Source organism: Miscanthus floridulus, chromosome 4, assembly GCF_019320115.1.
Source record: "Miscanthus floridulus cultivar M001 chromosome 4, ASM1932011v1, whole genome shotgun sequence".
Classification (NCBI taxonomy): Eukaryota; Viridiplantae; Streptophyta; class Magnoliopsida; order Poales; family Poaceae; genus Miscanthus; species Miscanthus floridulus.
The window spans coordinates 105,563,114-105,579,554 of NC_089583.1; the positions used below are offsets into that span (position 1 = coordinate 105,563,114).

The 16,441-nt window shown below is 46.9% G+C and overlaps 2 protein-coding genes and 1 pseudogene across 4 annotated transcripts; 2 read left to right on the forward strand and 1 right to left on the reverse strand.

The window, feature by feature from the left end:
• The first annotated feature begins 2,757 nt into the window (after positions 1-2,757).
• On the forward strand, positions 2,758-4,455 carry LOC136548995 (protein ANTAGONIST OF LIKE HETEROCHROMATIN PROTEIN 1-like). The gene is made up of 3 exons (XM_066540322.1): positions 2,758-2,833; positions 3,034-3,293; positions 3,372-4,455. The coding sequence occupies exons 2-3, from the start codon at positions 3,058-3,060 to the stop codon at positions 4,453-4,455; spliced, it is 1,320 nt and encodes a 439-aa protein (XP_066396419.1). The 5' UTR covers positions 2,758-2,833; positions 3,034-3,057.
• A 666-nt stretch (positions 4,456-5,121) lies between these two features.
• LOC136552461 (uncharacterized) lies at positions 5,122-7,092 on the reverse strand. Of its 3 annotated transcripts, none has more exons than XM_066544030.1 (4): positions 6,810-7,092; positions 6,025-6,154; positions 5,718-5,850; positions 5,122-5,648 (listed from the first exon to the last, which is right to left on the reverse strand). In XM_066544030.1, exons 2-4 carry the CDS (start codon positions 6,148-6,150, stop codon positions 5,305-5,307), a joined length of 603 nt encoding a protein of 200 aa, XP_066400127.1. In that variant the 5' UTR covers positions 6,151-6,154; positions 6,810-7,092; the 3' UTR covers positions 5,122-5,304. The 3 variants fall into 3 exon arrangements, with proteins under 3 accessions (XP_066400127.1, XP_066400126.1, XP_066400125.1); XM_066544029.1 differs by having other exon boundaries at positions 5,718-5,919; XM_066544028.1 differs by having other exon boundaries at positions 5,718-5,943.
• An 8,602-nt stretch (positions 7,093-15,694) lies between these two features.
• On the forward strand, positions 15,695-16,195 carry LOC136548996 (probable xyloglucan endotransglucosylase/hydrolase protein 8; annotated as a pseudogene).
• Positions 16,196-16,441: the final 246 nt, after the last annotated feature.

The following is a 16,441-nucleotide window of genomic DNA, read 5'->3' on the forward strand; positions in this document are numbered from 1 at the left end:
GTGACATAATTTGAATTTGATGGAGTAGTCAATTGTGCTAGCTGTAGTAACTTGATTATGGGTTTTGCATGGCTTATGGCACTGGTAGTGGTAGACCAATTGGCTAATGCCTATTACGAGATGCTTGTCTTTGCCCAAGAGAAATGTCAACAATGTATCCACGATGTACTAGGCCCGGCGAGGAGTTGGATGGCAAATGATCAGAAAAAGTCCATATTATCTCCCTCAACTTTTGTCAAAGACCACTTTTTCTCCCTGAACTCCAAAACCAGGCAAAACACTCCCCTCAACTTTTAAAACCGTTCATCTTAACTCCCTGGCCCTGTTATAAACAGTTTTGAAGGCGGTTTTGTCTTTTTCTTTTTTATTTATTTTGGTTGAATCTTTGAAAAATCATAGTAAATCACAGAAAATCATAAAATGGAAAATCCAATTTTGTTGGACTCCACATGAGTAGATCTACACAATGAATATATAATATGGTATATTTTAGTACAAAGTTTTTGTTGTGGCTTTAGATATATGCTTTTATATAATTAATTTGAATAATTCATAGTTGTAGTTTCTATAGTCCAATTGTGATGAATTTTTTATGGTGGGCTAATTATTGTATGATTGAACTATAGTAAAAAAATCATACTAATTCAATCATGTATAGCTTAGTTATAGATTTATTTATATTTAACAAGTATAAACATAAATAAAATCTATAACTAAGTTATACATGATCCAATGAGTATGAAATTTTTATTACACTTTAAGCATACAATAATTAGCCCACTATAAAAATTTCACTATAATTGGACCATAGAAACTGCAGCTATGAATTATTTCATTTAATTACAGAAAATCATAGGTCTAAAGCTACAGCAAAAACTTTGTACTAAAGCATACCATACTATATGTTCACTGTGTAGATCTACTCATGTATAGTCCAACAAAATTAGATTTTTCATTTTTATGATTTTTTCTGTGATTTACTATGATTTTTGAACGATTCAACCGAAATAAATAAAAAAGAAAAAGACAAAAATGCCTTCTAAACCGCTTATAGCAGGGCCAGGGAGGTAAGATGAACGGTTTTAAAAGTTGAGAGAAGTGTTTATCCGGTTTTGGAGTTTGGAGTGGAAAATTGGACTTTGACAAAAGTTGAGGAAGGTAACGTGGACTTTTTGCCAAATGATCACACACGGCCTAGTAGATCTAGATGCGTGTATTCTCGTGCGGCCCAGTTAAAATCTGGCCTTCTGGCACATGGGCCTCCCGGGACAACGTTGGATTCCCTGGTGGAACCGCGGAGCGCACCCACACAGTCCATCACAGTGGACAGGAGGGCCGCCCCGCACTGAATCCGGCCCGGAGAACACCAACATCCACCGTTAGCCCGATATTCTGCTGCGGCACACGCAGGGTGATTAACTGTTCTTCAGTATCTAGCACCACACGCAGGAGGCAGAAACAGCAGCCTCCCCTTTAATCGCTCTTCGTTCATTGTTGGATCACTAGTGTCAGTTCAGGCCCTACATGAAAAGCAGCATACCGTACACCTTTCAGGAAGGGTTGAAAGGAAAAGCTCGTCTCTTGTTTAACAGTTCCTAACTAACCTCATGCACCGCATGTAAAGATGAGGTATTAAGGTGAAAGTCCGTTGTTCCAACTTCCAAGGAAAAAGAAGATGCAGTCCCGGCATTCCAAAGAGATTGCACTCCAAAACATAGTTTTGTCCTAAACAAAACATATTTAGTACTCTAATCTTTGATACTCTTTATTAGATTACATTATTAACTTTATAGAAAATGTCAACATCTATGACATCGCAAGTTAATCTAGACCGTGTTTGGATCTCTAAAAAAACAGGAATGGGATAGAAAGATGAGAATGAGATCTAAACATCTGGATTCTAGAATAATATTTTAGAATCAACTAACAACTTCAAACCTACTATTCAAATATTTTAACTATGTAAAGACAATAGTATTCACCATGAAACATGTCTTCATGGTGCAGTCAGTGGCGGATGCACGATGCGGGATAAGGGGGGGCTAAAACAATGGAGATGTTGATTTACATGAAGATTTAATGGTGAAATCAAGCTTTTGCTACAGTAATTAGGCTTGAAATCAAGAAATTAGGGGGGGCTGGAGCCCCCCCAGCCCCCCCTTTGGATCCGCCGCTGGGTGCAGTTACTTAGTATTGTAGATGTTAATATGTTCTTTTTCTATAAAGTTGACAACATTAGAAAAGTATATGTTAGGGTGTTCTCAACGGTGGTGAAATCGTCCGCTGAGGTGAGTTTCTATTGGTCACCGAGGGGAAAGAACACCGCGCTAGCGCTGAGACGCTAGTCTGCACGTGCCCTAAAGAAGCATCCTCTCTCAACTCGGATCTCTGCTTACATGTGCTCTCAGCCTTTTCTTTTCTTTACTGTTTTCAGCCTCCAACTTAGCCGACGATTTAATCTTGCCCCTCACTCGTGAGGGCTCCAGCTAAGACTGACTCCAACCGTCGTTACCCAAATAGGACATGCATTTGTTGTTTTGGGTCTTGCAGGAAAAATAGGTCAGCCACCCAAACGTTGCATGTTCCAACAGGTGACCCAAAGACAGACGACCGAGCACGGCCGGTTTCATTCGCGGGCACGCCGTGAAAGTTTCCGCGGGAAACGAAGTGTGCGGACTGAGTGCGAAACTACGGGTTCCTCGAGCGGGATTATTTGCCGCCCCAGCTACGTGAAGGGACTCGAGGCGGCAGCGGCGAAGCCGGCGCAGGCTCACTCGATGAACCGTCTGCACAAGGCCGACGTTGGCGCACAAGAGTCCATCGGAGAGTGCAGGTAATCTGATTTTCTGGCTATTTGCTTGTTCGATCCTTTAGGGCTTGCGTTTTGGCCCAAATCCAAGTGGATTGGAGAGGATTAAAGGGGATTAGAGAAATTTTGATTTTTATAGAGGATGAAATCCCTCTGAATCCTTTCCAATCCCTCTTAATCCCATGATTTGCGGCTAATTTGTTCTTAAATCGGCTTGGCTTTAGACCTCAACTGCGCTAGTATTGGCCATGGCTTGGAGTTACGTAAAAATGTCAATGTTCGGGACAGCCGCAGCATACTCCAACGACGATGAGATCATAGCCGCGGTGGCCGTCCTCACCCAGATGCCACAAAAACGCCCTTGGGGAGGTTCAGTCCCAGGCCACAAGACATACAAGCGTGATCGACTTGCAGCAGACTGGCAGCTGAATCAGGACTACTTCATTGAACGTCCACTTTACAATGAGGAGCATTTCAGAAGGAGGTACAATCTTTGGTCCAGTTTCTATGTCCATGACACTTTGTTTTAATTTGATAAAAAAATTGTAATTTTTGGCTGTAGGTTTCGCATGAGACGGGAATTGTTCCTTCGGATAGTGGATGAGGTCACAGCCAAAAATAGGGTTTTCCAACAGAGGAGGGATGCTGCTGGGCAGTTAGGATTCTCTGCTCTTCACAAGTGCACGGTGGCTCTGAAGATGCTAGCATATGGTGGCCCAGCTGATGAGTTGGATGATCATTTGAAAATGGGAGAGAGTACTGCCCTCGAGACCCTGAAGGAATTTGTGATGACTGTGGTCAAGTTGTTTGGCAAAGAATTTCTTCGTCCTCCTAGAAGTGAGGAGATAGAGCACATATTAAGCGTCAATTTGGCCAGAGGTTTCTCGGGAATGATAGGCAGCATCGATTGCATGCACTGGGAATGGTCTAGCTGCCCAACTGGTTGGCAAGGCATGTACAGAGGGCATAAAGGCAAGCCAACTCTAATACTTGAGGCAGTGGCAACAGAGGATCTTAGGATTTGGCATGCTTACTTTGGTTTACCGGGGTCTCACAATGACATTAATGTTTTGCATCGTTCGAATGTTTTTGATAATTTGGCTAACGGGAGGGCACCCTCTGTTGAGTTCCATGTCAATGACAACATCTATTCCCTTGGATACTATCTAGCAGATGGCATCTATCCCGAGTGGGCTACACTAGTGAAAAGCATACCAATGCCAGTTAGCAACAAGCAAAAAGTTTTTTCAGAGCGACAAGAGTCATGTAGAAAGGATGTGGAGAGAGCTTTTGGTGTCCTACAGGCTAAGTGGAAAATCTTGCATAGGCCAGCTCGTTTATGGAATCCAAAAGTACTTAATTCCATCATGCGTGCTTGTGTCATACTTCACAACATGGTCGTTGAAGATGAGCGCGGGGTTCAGTTGCCGATTGTGCACCCATCAGAATGGCCTGGAGTGGCTGACCCACCTATTAACCAGGATAGAGAAATCCGGGGAGTTGAGAAACTTGTTGATGCACAAAACATTATTCAGGACGGAGAGACGGCAGCATTGCTTCAGCACGACCTGATGGAACACTTGTGGAAGCTATACGGCCAATGCTCTGGTCCTTTTGCTCCTAATCACAGGAACATAAGTTTGTAGTTGTAGGTTTAGTTTCCTGATGTATTTTGTTGGCAGACTGATCATAGAGTCTGTAAGTGTAGGCTCAGTTGCCTGATGTATTTTGTTGGCAGCTCACGTGTTTCTAAAGTCTGTAGTTGTAGGAACTATATATACTAGTTGCCTGATGATCCTAATTACAGGAGCTTTTGTATTTTGTTGTCTAATTATAATAAATATATTATATTTTGAAGCTACCCATTTTCCCCCTATTTTTACCGTATGTATGACAAACTGACAGAGTTTCAGTATCCCCTATTTTTACCCTATGTATGACAAACTGACAGAGTTTCAGTATCCAGTGGCTTTTCAAGCAATATCTGCGCTATTGCAGCACCAACTCCCAGCCGGCCACCTCCCAGCCAAGACAATACTGCAGCACCACCTCCCAGCAAAGAAAATATTGCACTATTGCAGCACCACCTCCCAGCCAAGAAAATATTACAGCACCACCTCCTAGCCTGACAGTGATTCCAAATCCAATCACAACCAAGCATATTGCAAAGAGAAGCCACAAATAGACCTTCAGCTGCAAAGTGAAACTGATAGACTGAACACGGTACATTACCATAAGCCACAAATAGTTGCACACATGAAGTTCACAAGGCTGAACAAAGTACATTGCCAGATTATAGGAATAGTTGCATACAATACATAAGTTCGCGATTCAATATAACAGGTGTTCACAACATTACATGGTGTTCTAGTCAACTGAATGAAAGTTGCACACACAGTACAAAGGTTCACGACAGATAACAGGAATAGATTCACATGATACAAAAGTTCAACTCAAGTGAACTTTTTTGAACATATATTCAACACACACGTTCCTTAGTCTTCATTGTTCGAGGGGCCGATGAACCCTCTGCTCTCCATGATTTTCTGCTGCATGCCAAGATAATAGTTTTTCAGATAAGCGGAGACCTTCTCAATGTCAACCGACATAATACTAGCCTCAGCTGTGATCAGTTGAGCCTCTGATTCCTTCTCCCTAATCTTATTTTCCTTCTTTTGCTGTTGCATACTCATCTTCATATGCTTCTTCTGAAGGTCAAAAAGATCCCTTTGAATCTTAATTTTTTCATCCTTCCTGCTAAGGATTTCAGCCATTTGCTGGTCTTGCTTCTCTGATTCATGCATCCTCTTGTAATAACCACCCGAAGTCTGATTCACACCTGCAAGACACCATGTTATTTGGGCATCAAAGGGACAAAGATTTCTTAAAAAACGTTATAAACTATTACCAGTAATAGGGTCTTTGCTAATATTTAGAAATGCCGAACACACCACAATGTCCTCCTCGTTGGTGAATGCAGTTCCTCTCCTAGCCACTTTTCCCTTTTTTCGGGGCCTCTGTGCTTTCAATGTTGGAGCGTCCTGAGACACATGGTTGTTGTCAATGGAGAACCCCTGACTAGGTTGCCCATTCATAGGTGGGCCAGACATCTGGGAGGAGCCATGCATGTTGAACTAGTCATAAGAAGAATTTTTAATCATCGATTCATTGATATATAAATAGAACAAACCATCAGATTCATGGCTGCAATAAACCTGGGGGTCTGGATGAACATCCAGAGATTGCAAAGCAGCAGAATAACCAAAAGCCCATTGATCTGCCCCAAACATTTCTTCAGATTCGCCAGGGTGCCCACTTGAGCCACTAAAAATGTTATCCATCCTCCTATTGCAACAAAGATACAATTAAACATGGCACAAAATATGCATAGAACTTAACACATAGGCATACATGCATGGTACATGATTCTTTGCATCATAGGAGAAAGGGATTTGGTATTGAATTTATGTAAACATAGTTCTCTGTTTCACAGGGGGATAATCTGCTACTAAATCACAAGCAGGTTCCCAATCCATCCCCAAATCCTCAAATTAGCAGAGCCGGCAAGGACACAAGTAGCAGGGTCAGCTGGTTCCCCATCCATCCCCAAATCCCCAAACCAGTGAATCACTAAATCAATCCATCACCTACAAGGCGGGCTGCCCAGGGAGCTGCGGCTGCCGGCGCAAGCGTGCGGTGGCGGCGAGCGGCGAGAGCGGAGCCACGGAGGCGCAGTCGAGCGACAGCGGCAGCGGCAGACCAGCGGCGGCGCAGTCGAGCGGCCCCAGTAGCGCAGGCGAGCGGTGCCGCCGAGCGGCGAGCAGCTAGGACGGAGCCACAGAGGCAGGAAACGGAGGCGCATTCGAGCGGCAGCGCAGGCGAGCCGCAGCGGCAGCGGCAGCGCAGGCGAGCCGCATCGACAGCGCAGGCGAGCAGCAGCTCAGGCGAGCGGCAGCGGCCTCACGTCGTCCTCCTGCCTACGGTGGGGTTGGAGTCGTACCTTCGAAGCCTAGCTCGGTGATGTCGCCGAGGCCGAGACGCCGACGGCCCAATCGCCTGCGCGTGCGTGTTCCTCTTCTTTCCCCTCCCGCGAAACGGTTGCAGACTTGCGGTCGACGAGAGAGAGAGAGAGAGAGACGGACAGAGGACCTATATTTGGGTCTCGACTCGCTGCCGATGCAAAATGCATCGTTCATTTGCGTATGCCGTTGGACGTCGTTTTTTTTGTGTTGAACGATGCAAAATGGGTTTGGGTGCCGTAATGGCTACCCGGTTGGAGACAGTCTAAGGAGCCAGTATGTGATGAGAAAGAAACTCGCGGTAGGGGCAACAGGCAAGCTCTCAGTGGTGCCAGCTAGTATCCTAGTAGTGCCCATGGCCGAGTCCTCACGTTAAAATAGAACCATCTAGGAAAGCTTACTCAATTTAGGAATTAACAAAAATACGAAAGTAGAGGACATCTCAATCTACTCCAGCCGTGGTGCACTACACTATGTACCAGTACAAATTTATCCGCAGGTCTATGATTCAAATGCAAAATTTACTGTAGATCGGAGATTACAATTCTAACCCTAAAAAGTGCAACTGACATCACTGGCTCAATACTGATTAGCGCAGCAATGGAATGAAGCCAATATCACTGGCACAATACAAATGTGTGGTCACAATTTGAACCGCACAGACAACAGACAAAAAAGCAACGGTAGCAATACAAGGAGTAGAATATGGCCAAGAATAGTGCAGAAAGTTCTAGTCCCATTCTAGCGCCCATGCGCCTTGATCCTGAAATTTGAACAATGCGCCATTGCCCACCATAAAGACTCCACCAAGATCTAAACTTAGTACAAGGCAAAGGAAGTGAAGAGCCCTTACCAGCTCTAAATCAAGAGCCTGTTGATGATGGAGGAGATGAAATCCAACACCTCCAAGAAGATCAATTTCATCTCATCAAAGAAGCAGAAGTGCATCCACTAAAAGGTCAGTCCCACTATCTCCACAAAGAGCAAGATGGTGCTGTGCATGCCATAGATCTCAATATTGCTGCTTTCGAGGAACAAGAAGAAGAATCTCATGAAGGTAACATTTCTCTCAATTTTATTACTAAAAGGAAGTAATTGTATTGTGTAAACACACCTTTCAGCCTTCAATGAAATTCTATGCCCCACCCTTTTGCAGTTCTTGCTGTTGAGGAAGCCCATCAATAAGATGGAGATGTCAACTTTGATGCTCCACATGAACAAGATAATTTCGACCTCAATTTAGAAGCTGCTGACCACCAACATGAGCTGCAACAAATGATCGGTAAGCCTCAATGGAACTTGGATATTTTTTCTTACTATTTCAATGACCACATAGGTTGACAAAGTATTCCTAAATAACCAAAGTTTTTGTGTTAAGCATAATTAATTGCAAGATAAGAGCACAATCATGCGTATCATTCTGCTAGCTGAGTGCAAAATCATCTGGCCACTACTAGCTGCCTTCATAAACTCAGTTTTAAAAAAATGAGACAGAATATTTGGCCTCAACAAGAATAACTTTCCTACTAGTATACTATTTCAAGCAATTTAGTAACAAGATGATTTTGAGCTCAACTTAGAAGCTGCTGATCACCAACATGAGCTGCAACAAATGATCAGTAAGCGTCAATGGAACTTGAATTTTTTTCGTACTATTTCATTGAGTACATCAACTCACTAGGTTTACATAGTTTTTGTGTTCAGCATGATTAATTGCAAGCATGTATATCATTCTGCTAGCTGATTGACAAATTATTACGCCACTACTAGCTTCCTAGGTAAACACAGTTTCAGAAAATGAGAAACACAATGCATCCTGAGAGAAATCTTACAACATTTTGCTACTGCTATCTCACACTTTTTTTTGCTACTGTTATCTCACATTTTTTGAAGACATGATCGAGGACATGGACGACTATGGTGTCTACGCTGATGCTGTGGACATAGTCTTCGATGAGGAGTTGGAGGACTCAGATGTTGAACAAGATGAACATACAAACGCAAATAATTCACATAAGTGCAGAAATTTTATGGACACTGAAAGGCAACAAATATATGAAGCATTGCTTGAGAGAAGTAATCGTGAAAAATTAAAAAAGAACACAACGAATATAGTAGCTCACATGTTTCAGGTCAGTAGGTATCAAGCGCGTGCTGTTTGGCGAAGAGCTAAGCAGTGCCGTGCAGAGGGCAGACCGGTATATGTTAGATCACGGAGGAAGAATTGTGGCCGCAAAAGGATTCAAATTGATCTATCACATGTTCTTAGAGTTCCCTCGCATAGGAGGAGGATTATACGATCTCTAGCTAATACTATTGGTGTAAAGAAGAGCACCCTGCATAGATGGTTCAAGGAAGGCCTACTAGGAGCCTAGTACTCCTCTGTAATTGCGAGCATTGCAACTGGCTAGCGCCCTGTTCGTTTGGACTGGTTTGGCTTATAAGCCATGACTGAAAGTACTGTTGGATGGTTTGGTGTGAGAGATAAATACTGTTCGTTGGCTGATAAGCCATGGCTTATAAGCCAAATACGACCAAGCGAACAGGCTGTAGATTAGCAGCTACCAAACATGGTGTTCAGAAACTTTTAAGAAGGGGGGGGGGGGGGGGGGCTGACGCCCAGTATTGCCCTCCACGATGCTCTGCCAGTGCCACTCAGGACAATAAAAAGACAGGGGTGTTTGGATGTAGGGTCTATGAAATTTTAGTCCATGTATTCAAATACCCCTAAAACTACTCAAAAGAAGAAGAAGAAAAAAGCTCAACAATAGATTCAATGGACCCCCAACGCAAACAGGCCAACAGATGTGTAGTGGCAGTTAGTGTAGTGGATGTGGGTGTGGATCCAGCCCTGCTAACTGTTCATTAATTTTGCGGACCACACTATCTGCAGAGTCCTGATATGTTTACAACCTTTGACTAGCGAATCAGAGCAAGTATAATAACATGTTGTAAGCTGGCTAAATGTTAAGGTAGAAGAGGGAAGGAAAGAGAAAGAGAAGAGAAGCGGATTGTAAGCTTACAGCTGGTTTTGGCACAAGAACCAAGAAACTCTACGAGAGAGATAAGTGGGTCATGTATTAACAGTGAAGAGCTCACTACTGTACGGATAGGCTAAGAGAAGGCTGCAAAGAAGCTTACAGCCAGTAAAGCCGGCTGTATTATTAGCCTCGCTCTCTTGGCAGGGCAGGGGATTGTGCATTGGCCATGGCCACCACGAATTGTGCGCTACTTATCCTAACGCAGGCCGCAGCATGTGAAATCTGTCTAGCTAGCGACTTTTGGCGCCTTTTTGAAAAACAAAAAACCGAATGCCAACTGGACCCGAGCCAAACCTCCTCCAGTCCTCTATGCCATGGTCGGCCGGCCGGTTTACCGGGGCCACGCCACGGACCTTCACCTGCTCCAGCGGGTGGCCGAGCGCCCGAGCAGACATGGATCTCTCTCCCATCTTCCTCAGCCTATTCGGAAGGCCGTATCGTATCGTGGATTATTTACTGCTGGCTGGTTTGGTGTGAGAGAAAAACACTGTTTTTGGCTGAAAATTTACGATCGTTTACGAGCAAACGAACAGGCTTTTGTCAGCACTCAGCAGCGCTGCTCGGCGCTCGCTGCGTCACCACGCCGGCCAGGGCCAGCGGAGGCATTCAAGTCTACTGCAGGCTGCCGCGAACGAGGCTCGATCGTCCGTTTCCGTCCTTTTCCTGCGAGCTGCCACTGCGATCGCCGCAGCAAACCCAGACGCGAGGTGGTTGGCTGCTGCGTGGCCAATGGCCCCCTGCTCTCCTGCCCGGCTGCTGCCTGGGCTTCAGATTTCAGAATCCAGCGCGACCTATGCTCGATCGAGCTGGGAGAGGGAGCAGACCAATGGACCATGGCCATGGGTGTCATCATGGACTCATTTTGCCTGACGTGATATGCGCACGGCATCTGAGGCTCCTCCCCCTCCGGTGCTCGCAATATTCTACTAGTAAACATTAGAACAAAAGTTGTTGTGGTTAGCCCTGTTGTAGCCACTCGAGGGAAAGATGGTCGGGCCGCCTAGCTAGCTACTAGCAGGTACTCCTAAGTAGCTAGCGAGCTGCAACGGTTCACCCGGCGCATGCGATTTTTTTAATTTTAACATTTTTTATAAAATAATTTTAAATCTAACATTATTTTTTCTAACTAACACTTTTGGCTACGTCTACTGTCATGGCACGGCGAAATACCTGTGCCGCACCATGCATGGTGGTGCTAGCGCGGTAGGAGGATGACGTGGCGAAGGCCGGGGCCGCTGACTGGTGACATGGCAGGGTCTGCCGCGCCACTGTTCTTGACGCGGCACTGACGCACCACGGAGCATGGCGCGGCAGGACCTGGGCACAGACAGAAGATCGGTTGCTTTTGGTTGAGGATCGACAGCGACGCGATCATGGACCCCGGCTTCATCGACCCCTTCCTGGTGGGCTTCGACCAAGTGCTCTAGTCCGACATGGGGTCGCGCAGCACGGTCGACTACTACACGTCTAACTAGGGTGCCTTCTTCGGCGATTTCGTGGCGGCGATGACCAAGCTCGGGAGGATCGGGGTCAAGACGCCGGCCACCGGCGTCGAGATACGCCGGGACTGTCGGTTCTCGAACTAGCTGCTACTTAATCTCGCCGGCAGTGCTGCCGCGGCGCATTGAAAAGAATATAAAGCAAATAAATGGAGTCCGTACACAAGTTGACAAGTTGCCACATAAAATTTTTATTGGTTTGACATAAGTTCGACATAACATAACCAACTAAGCCTGCAAGTTTCGGACGTTAATATTCGTTCGACCTAACAAACTAAGACCCAGGAGTGTAAGGATCCATTGGACACCTCTGTCTCTTCGGATTTATTGGCAACACATTGGGAGTGTAGCCAACGTCGGTGTGGTCGCGTCGCCGTTGCGTACGGCTCGTACCCTGCAGGTATATGATATGCATGATTACTTATAATCTTTATGATCATTAGTTCATGGAGCCTACGTATTTAAAGAAACTATCTTTGTTAGTACCTGTGAGACTCCTTGAGTACCAAGCGGGGCACCACCTAGCTGAGACATACCGATCTCGTCCTGCGGCCAATCGTCCCATTGGCCGTGCTGTCTATGGAAGTCCGGGGGTCATCGTCGTCATCATCGTCCTCGGTTGTAGGGTCCTTCCCAGCGCTATGATGTGGTAGTGTACGCACTGCGGAAGTGGCACCTGTCACCGGCTGAGAAGAGTCAGCTGGTGTCCTCAAAGAGGCTGAAGACGTGCCACCCGACCGCGCCGGGAGTGGCGGTTCCACATAAGGAGTGTCCATGCAGCTCAGCTTCTGAGCTAGCTTTCTGCAACTCTTCTTCACCTTCTACATAAATAGACGTTAAAGTTAGCGCATTTCCCAAACGCATATACAATAAAGAAACATTTTCAGAACGGACAAGTTTATGTTTATCTCCACAAAAGCCTCGAGAACGCCTGTCCCCTGCCCTCTAGACTCGTGAAGCCAAAACGCTGCTTCGTTGGATATCCTTGACAATTGTGTCGCCTGGGTACAGAGACGTGGTTTGACAGTTTTTGTACACATACTTAATACCAAAAGGATAACAAATTATACCATTCAAGTATCTTACCACGTATATTTGAAGCGGGGCTCTCTATAGCTATGTGTCCTCCCTAGTGGCAACGTCGTACACATCTTCCTCCGAGTCCTCATCAATCGCCTCCTCGGTGTACGGGGGCTTAATATGTGTCCTCGTAGACCTGTGAAGCCACCGCAGGTACTCGTCGAAGATGTGCTGGTCGTGTGGAGGACCCGCATGAACCAGTTGCCGTTCCCTGGTCTCCCACAAGTGGATGTGCGCGTTGTGTGTCACGCGCCAATCCTTGATCTTGTATCTCTTTCTATAGTCATACCTGCAATAAAACGATGTTAGTTGTACCACACATACCTCTGAATTATAGCTTTGTTATTAATCGATAACGCACCCGTGTAATCCTTGGTTGGTGGAGTAAAGCGGTGGTGGGCAGCCTGTCATTCTTTTAAACTATCTGCAGACCCTGATGGGCAAGTGAATCTCGACCACGTGGAAGAAAATAAGAGGGACGTTGCAGCAATACTCGTCTGACTCGTCCCTAGTGACAGGACTCAGATAGTACTCGAGCTCCAGAGCATCCCAAGGACACCAATGCACCTGAACATTTTCGTAATTGAGTTAGGTTGTGATATAGTGTACATCGAACAAGACACATGTATGATAGTAAAGAGAGCGTAACCTGGTGCTGTGTCAGGACGTCGAGACCGTCTGTGTACTCTCTGTACTTACGCCTCGCTTTTCCTCTAACTAACTCTGCTTCCGTCTAGATATATAGAGTTGTAGGGAGTGTATCTTGCTCGTTCCATTGCTGCATTGAACACGATAATGAATTAGCCATTAATAATTTATCATATGTAACTGCCTCGAAGAATATAGTGAACCGAAGTACTTACCGGTAAACCAGTATTAAGGGGCCTCCCAACGGGCCATCGTTCCCAAGACCAAACCTAGAGTAGGTAGGAACAACCCTCAAGGTTCGCATACCCTGAGGTGCGATGGCAGACAACACATAGCTGTCGATACATCCATGTCAGGACTACGCTGCCCCAGCTGTACGCCGCTATGTTCTCCCACGGCTAGCGTAGTATGTCAAGGAAGATCCAGTTGATAGTGTTGCCCGAGGCGTCTGGGAAGAGGAAAGCACCAAGGAAGTGTCAGAGCCACACTCTCATGAACCTGTCGATCTGAGCCTCTTCAGCCTGTGGGTCCAAGTATTCAAAGTGTTCTGTGATCCAGGACGACGAAACACTGGAACTTTTCCTGAAATTGACCAAAGAAAATGAGACCCGATGACTGCAGAAAAACAATGCAAGTATTAAATAGGCTTGAATTGCTCACTTATTTTTCTTGGAAGCCTCATTGTCTAGTGGAATAAAGCCAGTGAACTGAGCCACCAGCTCCCTCCAGTGATCGTTGTCAACTATCCCTGTCACTGGAAGTCCCCCAACCGAAGACCAAAGATAGCCTTCACGTCCTGCATGGTCAAGGTCATCTCGCTGCAAGGTAGGTGGAACGTGTGGGTCTCAGGCCTCCACCTGTTATAAGAATAGAACGACTGTTAGTTGCCTCAAATTTGTTATAAGAATGTTTACGTACAAAGAAGGCACTTGCACCTATCTACAGCTGCAGTAAATAGTGCTGGGTCAAGGGGCGGAAGACCATAGTTGACAACATGGACAAGCTCGAGGAAGCCGGCATGCCGTATATACGGCGTGTAACGCTCGTCCCACTGGTGTGCCCTAGTGTGCACGTGGGGCCTCAAAGTAGGCAAGGCCACCTGTGCGTCGGTGTCACTCAAGATGTGTGCTCGGTGCTGATCGTCGTACTCCACCTTAAGAATAGGATACAACAGGTGTTGCGTGGAAGGGGCCATCCTGTTACAAATTGATAAACAAAGGGTTAGAGTATTCAAATTAACATTATGTAGCATTACAAAATTTGAACTACTTGTTATGCAATACGAATACAATATAAAAGCACATGTATATATTAAAGTAACATTAACAGACATATTAAACAACTTCACTAGAAAAATAAGTATTTGACAAAACTTCATCAAGTCATCTAAATCATCGTATCACGCATCACTAAGTACCAACAATCAATCCCTAAACTCAAAATCCTAACTAACAGTAACCTAAACCCTAACTACCTAACCAAAACTACCTAACCTAAACCCAAAATCAATCCCTAAACCCTAAGTACCTAACCAAACCTTAACTATCCTAAATCACTAACAAATTCTAAATCACTATCCTAATAAATTCTAAATCACTACCCTAAATCACTAACAAATCATAACAAATTCACTACGCTAACTATCCTAAATCACTAACCCTAACTAAAATAACAATCATAATAACATGAAATCGAGAGAGCCTACCTTGATATGAGCGGGCGGGCGGGCGGCCGGCGGGCGAGCGGCCGGTGGCCGTGACGCGTCGGCGTTCGTGGCGCGGCTGGAGTGGGCGGGCGCAGCGGGCGCGTGCGGCGTGGGCGGGCAGCCGGCGGGGCTCCGCGCGGCGTGCGTGCGTGCGGGCAGGCGCAACGGTCGATGTGCAGGCACGGCGGCGACAGGCGCTGCGGGCGCTGCAGCGGCGGCGCTTCGGACATGGCCGGCAGGCAGAGGCAGGGCGGGTGGCTCGGGGGTAGGGGCGGCTCGCGGACAATATTTATCTGATCCTGCCGCGCCATGCTCCGTAGCGCGTCAGTGACGCACCAAGATCAGTGGCGCGGCAAACCCTGCCATGTCACCGGTCAGCGGCCCCGGTCTTCACCACGTCACCCTCCTATCGTGCCACCATGCATGGCGCGGCGCCGCGCCATGACAATAGGTGCGTCTAAAAGTGTTAGTTAAAAAAAACAGTGTTAGATTTAAAATTATTTTACAAAAAAAAGGTTAAAATTAAAAAAAAATCGCGCACGCATGCAGACACGGCCAAGCCGCAACGAGCCGTGTAGCTGTCCAGTCCAGTTGAGAAAAGAGGAAAAGAAAAAACAGAGAGACACAAATTTGCTGCACGCTTCTTGAGGCCCGCCCACAACTTTAAACCCGCAGTTAGCCTAAACAAACGCGCTCCTGCCCATCTGATTCTCTGATAGATAAGACGCAAGGCCGCCTCGTGCTTTGCCCCGACCCAGAAGGCAGCATCTGCCAGTGCCAGCTAGCAACCCACACAGCTTCACTACTCGATCACTCTCCTCTCCTCTCCTCTGCCTCTCTGATCGGTGGCCAGCTCGATCCGCCGTCTCCCTCGTCCGGCCCGCAACAGACCAATGACGGGGCCGCCGCGGCATCCGTGGGCGGGCATGCTTCTTCTTCCTCTCGCGGCCGCCGCCGTCGCGGTGGTGCTATCGTCCTGCTGCCACGGCGCGTCCGCTGCGGCGGCGTTGTTCGGCGACAACTTTGAGATCATGGGAGCCGAGGACCACGTCAAGACCTCCACCGACGGGCAGACCTGGTACCTCTACCTCGAAAACAAGACAAGTAATAATGCTTGATCGGTCAAAGATGGATCGTCCGTCAGCACTCAACGATGCCAAAAGGTAGCCTCTGCCGTCAGTCAGCAGATGTGCTCCGACGTGGACGCGGCGCCCCTGCGCGACGAGCTAGACTTCGAGTTCCTAGGCAACCGCAGCGGGGAGCCCTACATCATCCAGACCAACATGTACCACAATGGCATCGACGGTCGAGAGATGCGCCACTCGCTCTGGTTCGACGCCATCGCCGACTTCCACACCTACGCCATCCTCTGGAACCCCAAGCACATCGTGTAAGCTTCCGACCTTCCGTTTCCGTTTTCGTTTCTGTCTCATCCTCCTCCCCTTGCTTTCATCCGTCACCATCACTCGACTTGGCTGTCCGTCCCACGCTCGCTGGCACTCCCTCGCCCCCCTGCTGGCTGCTGCATCCTCTGCCATCTCGAATGCGGGCGCAGGCGAGGTCGGCGTGGCACAGTGGCGTAGGAAGCGACGCTGGAGGCAGCGCGGCTAGGGCATGATGCAGGTGCGGCGGCGCGTCTG